At 37.9% G+C, this 6,158-nt stretch overlaps 1 protein-coding gene across 1 annotated transcript; it reads left to right on the top strand.

Annotated features, from left to right (window-relative positions):
- Positions 1 to 4,968: 4,968 nt before the first annotated feature.
- On the top strand, positions 4,969 to 5,247 carry LOC113236856 (60S ribosomal protein L37-like). The gene has a single exon (XM_026473064.1). The coding sequence runs from the start codon at positions 4,969 to 4,971 to the stop codon at positions 5,245 to 5,247; it is 279 nt and encodes a 92-aa protein (XP_026328849.1).
- The last annotated feature ends 911 nt before the right edge of the window (positions 5,248 to 6,158 follow it).

The following is a 6,158-nucleotide window of genomic DNA, read 5'->3' as shown; positions in this document are numbered from 1 at the left end:
ATAAGGAAAAAAATTGATTTGTTTCTGATGATAAATAATTTTCCTTTTAGGTAACCAATAAAGACGTTTATAGGTATTACCTACATATCTTGTATTTTAGCTACGATTACAAACCTACATTGTTATAACCGTTTGGACTTAAACCTTGGATAGCTTCTATATTATCCTTCGGAGTATTTGTTTCAAACTAAAAGCGACCATTTGCATCTGAACGTTAACAAGCTAACTTCCGAACAAAGTTATTCCGTACCGCAGTAGTCTAATTACTTTCAATTTTACAGCACAAAGCAACTTCTAACAATAAAATTACTACGCTGTATTCTTGGTTAGGAAATAGGGTTAGACATATTTTTCATGCACAGTCTTTTTTTTGATATCAAGTGACGGGACACAAACATGTGCTGCGCCTGATGTTAAGCGACACGCCAGACCATTTCAGACCACAACAGTTGCAGTGTCACTCAGAGCTTTACCCTCAGACACTGAGACATAGGTTGACAAGTCACATGCACCTGTAATTTCACCAGGACTCATACCCTTCAAAATTGGAAGGCAATAATGTTCATATTACAGCTTGGCGGCAGAATTAGGTAAGGCGGCAATACTTCCCTGGACGAACTTTTTCACAAGAAGCTCTATTGCTGTGAGTTTCTGGTTTCCAAGGGTTTGTAATCTCAGATATTTTTTTAGGAGCGATAAATCTGATAACTAACAAGTAAATCGAGAGACAATTACTTTCGTATCTCATTAGACATAACCAACTATTCGTGTTCTTCAAACACCATACATACGATTGACCTTATGACACAGGAGAATCCGCATACAAATGTCTGTTAACAAAATTGAACCCACTTTGTCACGCTTTGAGCTCATTTCGCTATAAACATTAATGAAGTCAAAATCAACCGGTTTGTCATTTTATTTTCCAGCGCAAGTAACATCACCGACACTTAATTTCCGCGAGCACCAAAGCCAGACGGCGTACTGTGTGAATCAATGATATTATACTTGTGAATAATGTTATATGAAAGAGGTCGTACTAAGCTATTATAATTTAAACTTGATTTATTAGTATACAAAGTGTTATAAGGTGCAACGCGGCTAATGCGGACTTTTTGCCTTTTATGCTGTGACCTAGACTCCAAGAGAATTTTTGTAAACAAAGAAATGTCAGATATGTCACTGTCAAAGTGATAGGTCAGGGGTACAAAACAAGTTTCACAAAAAAATACTTAAATAATAATTTAGGTGCTAATTTCTATGACCCAACTTATACACTGAAAAAACTTTATATTAATAGGTACAAACACAACAACGAGATTGAAAACTTAACAAAAACTCATAACAATAACAGACAACAACGAGGTAACAACTGAAACAATGACAAATACTTCAACAACGCACAGTTGAACACAGTCGAGACGGACGATAGATGAATATAATATTATACTAATAATTTTTATTTATTTTCTCTTAACATACAAGGTAAATTGTATAAATGCTTACTGCCTAATGAGTTTCTACATTAAACCTTATTTGCGAGAGACAGGTGCCTGAGATAGGCATAAAAATGCCTGTATTACACTGTCACCAGGTCCCCGTTCTTACATATAAGTTAAAATCAATTTTACATAGATTAGGCCTACCTACAGTAAATCAACAGTAAAATGGATGAAATGCATTGTGATCAAATAATTACTTTAAATTTGCAAAATTAAATTAAATTACGACAATTTTTTGGAAATAATAAAGATAAATATAAAGATAAAGATAAATTTATTTCAGCATAACTTAATCTAAATATAAGTAAAAAAAAAACAAAAACAAATGTAAGGGAAGCTAATATACAATTGGTAAAAAAAATAATAAAAAATAAACCTTAATTATTATACTAATCATAAAGCTATACAATTAATTATTAGAAGCCTACCAGTATAGTTGCGATGCCTAAACTAAGTACATTATTACCTGTATCTTAAGCATCTTGTTTGTGCACAGATTCATTATATTAGTGCTTAAAAACAAAATAGCTATATGTAATTAGGAATAAAACAATTAGCTTTTACAATATAATTATGAAATAACTTCTAGTAAACCTTCTGTTTCATCATAGTTTTTATTTTTAAGCCAGCGTTTGACGGTCTTTTTACATCCCATCTTATTCAAGGCGTGAAAATGCAATGTTGAATTTAATTTGAAGTAAAGGAATGTACCAAGGAAGCAGAAGAATCTATGAGAGTGTGATGTGCGAAGTTGTTCACGAGAAGAGAAGGTATTGAGTCGTCTTTGTTAGGATAATGACAAGTTCATAAAAGAAAATATCAATAGTAAATGAATTATGTAGTTCGGTAAAGACAAGTTGGGCTAGTGTGCTTGCGTGTGTTGTAGGTATTTGTATTTGGGTGGGATGCAAAAGGTTTTCAGTCTTGTCATAGTCCAATGATTTAACCCACTTTATCACTGCTCGCTTGCAGCTGGTTCTTGGTAGTTGATATATTGTTGTGTTGTTATTGATTTTATTTTATAATCGACTGCCAAGATAGCAATAGAACCTCGACTTAACGATGGCAAGAAGCAGCACCATGGATAATAATATATTATAGGTGCGAGTGTCATTTTTGCATTCCAAAGCAAAATACGGCATTTTTGTACGTTTTTCGAGGTTTTGCGTGATATGACTGATATGACCATAGCGTACAAAGCGAAAATGGCGGTCTGAGCTCAAGTATGTGGAACTGCGCGCATCTACTGTTGGCACACGTGCCTCGCCATCTAAGCACTTCTACTGTATTTATTAATCTTAACAAGCGCCCATAGTGCTAATCGTTGGGCCACCGAGATACACAAAAAGTTGCCTCCGAGGCTGGAACTCTTAATTTTTTAAATTTTTTTTATAGATAGTCGACGATGGAGCATACATACCTAAATAGTGCCTATTCATTCTCGTCTTGAAAAGGCCCAAGTTATAACGTTCAGGGAACAAGTCTGCAGGCAGGGAATTCCACTCCATAGCCGTTCGCCATATAAATGTGGAAGCAAAACGCTTCGTGCGAATCTTTGGAAGATCTACAACATAGGGGTGGAACCCAAGGCTACGCCTAGTCCCCCGGTGATGGAAAGGGGAAGGCGGAATTAAATCGTGTAATTCAATCGCACACTCTCCGTGATATATCCTACCAATACCGATAAGCAGGCAACTTTACGGCAGTGTTCAAGGCTCCACTAATTCCGAGTCACCTATAAGCCTCTTGGCACGGTTGTCAATTGAACCCAAAATGGCCAGTTGGTATGTAACAGAGCATGGCATCTATCGCCATATGTTCGGAATAGTAGCCTTCTAAGACCTCTCGAATCGAACGTTCGCTCAAGATATCCGAGATCCAATTGCAAAAGTTAGTGTTAGTGTTAGTTAGTTAGTTAGTTAGTTAGGAAGTCCATAAGGGGGAAGCTTACTTAATAGGCTTGCGGTCCAGACCCTGTCAAAAGATTTAGAAATGTCCAAAGATACATCAAGTGCTTCGCCTTGCTTTTCTATAGCTTCGCTCCATATATCACAGGCATACACAAGAAGATCCCCAGTACATCGCCCTCGTCGGAATCCGTACTGGCGATCACTGAGGAGGTCGTTGTCTTCAAGGTATGATAGGAGACGGTTGTTGAGTACACGTTCCATAGTCTTGCAGAGTATGAAAGTGACTAAGATAGGTCTGTAATTGACAGGGTCAACTCTGCTTCCCTTTTTCACACACAGGTTGCACGCTCGCAAGCTTCCGCGATGTGGGAACTACACCAGTCTCAAGTGAGAGGCGGTACAGGCGTGTGACAACTTTTTGTTTTTGAGAACATCATGTTTATTCACGTCTAGATTCCACAGAGTTCTAAGTACCTCTTTTTGACGTAAGCAAACTGGCGCCATAGTGCAGCTAACCTGAGGTAAGGTAGTGGTAGGTTCCCTGCGGCATCCAGACGCGAACTCTCTGCAAAAAGTGAGGCAAAAAGATTCGCCTTCTCTTCCGCAGTATGAGCCAGCGAGCCATCCGGCCTCAGCAGAGGTTGCAAATGTGGGCGACAAAAGTTACATTCGACCGCTTTGGCCAGGGACCAACAGGATTTGCTGCCTGCTGGATAAGAGGCAAGCTTGGCCCCAATGCGGCGCACATGGTCAAACTTGGCCCTAAGTAACACGCTTTTGCACTTCTTGGCGGCCTTATTAAAAGCTTTCTTCAAATTCCGAGTACTCGGAGCTTTGTGTAGTCGAGCATCTGCCCAAGCTCGGTACGCGGACAGTTTATGTGCTTCAGCACAACTACAATCAGCGTTAAACCATGGACGAGCTTGGGGTTCATTGGGTACATCAGAGTATGGTATGTAATACTCCATACCTAAAACGCAAGACCTCGACTACAGCATCAGCACAGCTCGACGAATCTCCTGAAGTAAAGCGCGCCTGCCAGGGATATGATGCAAATAAAGGGCGCATTTCGTCCCAATCTGCTAACTTGTATCGCCACACCCGTCTCATAACACTCTCATAAACACGAAAAATAGATACCAATTTGGATATTGACAACATAGCAACCACTCAATATTTCAAACCGAAAACATCGAAATAAAGCAGCGAAACTGCGGATGGAGCATGCAAATATTTAACGTCGTAAACTCGCGAGGGTACCACGTTTACACATGTGACCTCTTTCCTGTTCCGAATTCTAACTTTATAACAAGGTAAAGAATCGACACTGGACTCGTTCAGGCAATTCGTTTACTTTTGCTACGGTTTGGACTTGCATTAAAACTCAAAATCGATGCCTTACTTTCTCAAACTCGTATATTATAAAGAGTGATTATTCAGGAAATGGAAATGATTATTCAAGAAAAACTTTCTATTTATTTTAAATTTCTCATAAATAATTTTATTATCTCATAGTTCATTTGTATGCATTACTTTGATTGTCAGAGTCTGACAAAATGACGAAGGGTACGTCGAGCTTTGGTAAACCCCGCAACAAGACTCACGCGCTGTGCAGACGATGTGGTAGATCTTCTTACCACATTCAGAAGTCCAAATGTGCACAGTGCGGATACCCTGCAGCAATACTGCGTTCTTACCATTGGTCAGTGAAGGCCAAGCGCAGGAAGACCACCGGTAGCGGCCGTATGTGCCACCTCAAGATCGTCAGGAGGCGCTTCCGTAACGGCTTCAAGGAGGCCAAACCCACACCTAAGATAGCTGTAGGTTCTTCGTAGATTTATTGCTAAGCTTCAATGAAAAAGTAAAAAAAAAGGTAAAAGCCAGTGTGTGAACATGAAGGAAATGCGATGTGAAATCAGCCTGCAAAATTTGAATATACAATCCATTTTTTGCATTTCAATAACTTTATGCTTTAAGATACGAGTTTGAGAAAGTAAGGCGACGATATGCGATCTTAAGATCAAGGACGTGCTTTGATCAACAAATTTAAGGGTATACGAGTATCCATCTTCAGCGGTTTAACGACAGAAACTATAACTTTATTAAATAATCCCGATAACACCTTATTTGTCGCAAAATCTAAAACAATTGTCTATGTGTTGCGATAGTCTAAATAAATATTTCACTCATAATCATTAATTTATCATTATCTCTACTTGACAATTAATACCTACCTACAAAATCTACTTCATCAGTTATATGAAGGTAATAATGAAGTAAAATATGCAAGTAAAAAAGACTTATGGACATATTTAGAGAAACGTTAAAAAAAATTTAATTATGATAACAGCGTTCATATTGTGAACCACTGGTCATATACGGTATGTTTTTTTAACTGGGACAGCATGGGGAAATCTGAAACCATAGGAGGTACAGGGAAATTGTCTAAAGAACCATTAGGTTGTTTTTGTGGGAACAATTTCGCCATAGTAAATGTTTTTTGTTGAAGTGTGAAGTGTGAAGTTATCCATAAAAATGAATGAAATTGGTTATTTTTTTAGTGCTCGGTCAGGTACCCGGAAGACGCTGGATCGAATGAATTTTTCTCTGTGTTCAATCTTTGTATTAATAATTATAACAAACTAAAAATAAATATCGTGACAGTTAATAAACTTCATATTACATTGTTATCATGATCCATTTTTTTTTGTGTTTTTCTAAAATGTCCAAGAGTGTAGCAAGATAA

The sequence above is a fragment of the Hyposmocoma kahamanoa genome, unplaced genomic scaffold (assembly GCF_003589595.1).
Source record: "Hyposmocoma kahamanoa isolate Upper Pololo Valley unplaced genomic scaffold, ASM358959v1 92, whole genome shotgun sequence".
NCBI lineage: Eukaryota > Metazoa > Arthropoda > Insecta > Lepidoptera > Cosmopterigidae > Hyposmocoma > Hyposmocoma kahamanoa.
Note: the sequence above shows the minus strand (reverse complement) of the source record. Positions and strands in the feature narration are given on the sequence as shown.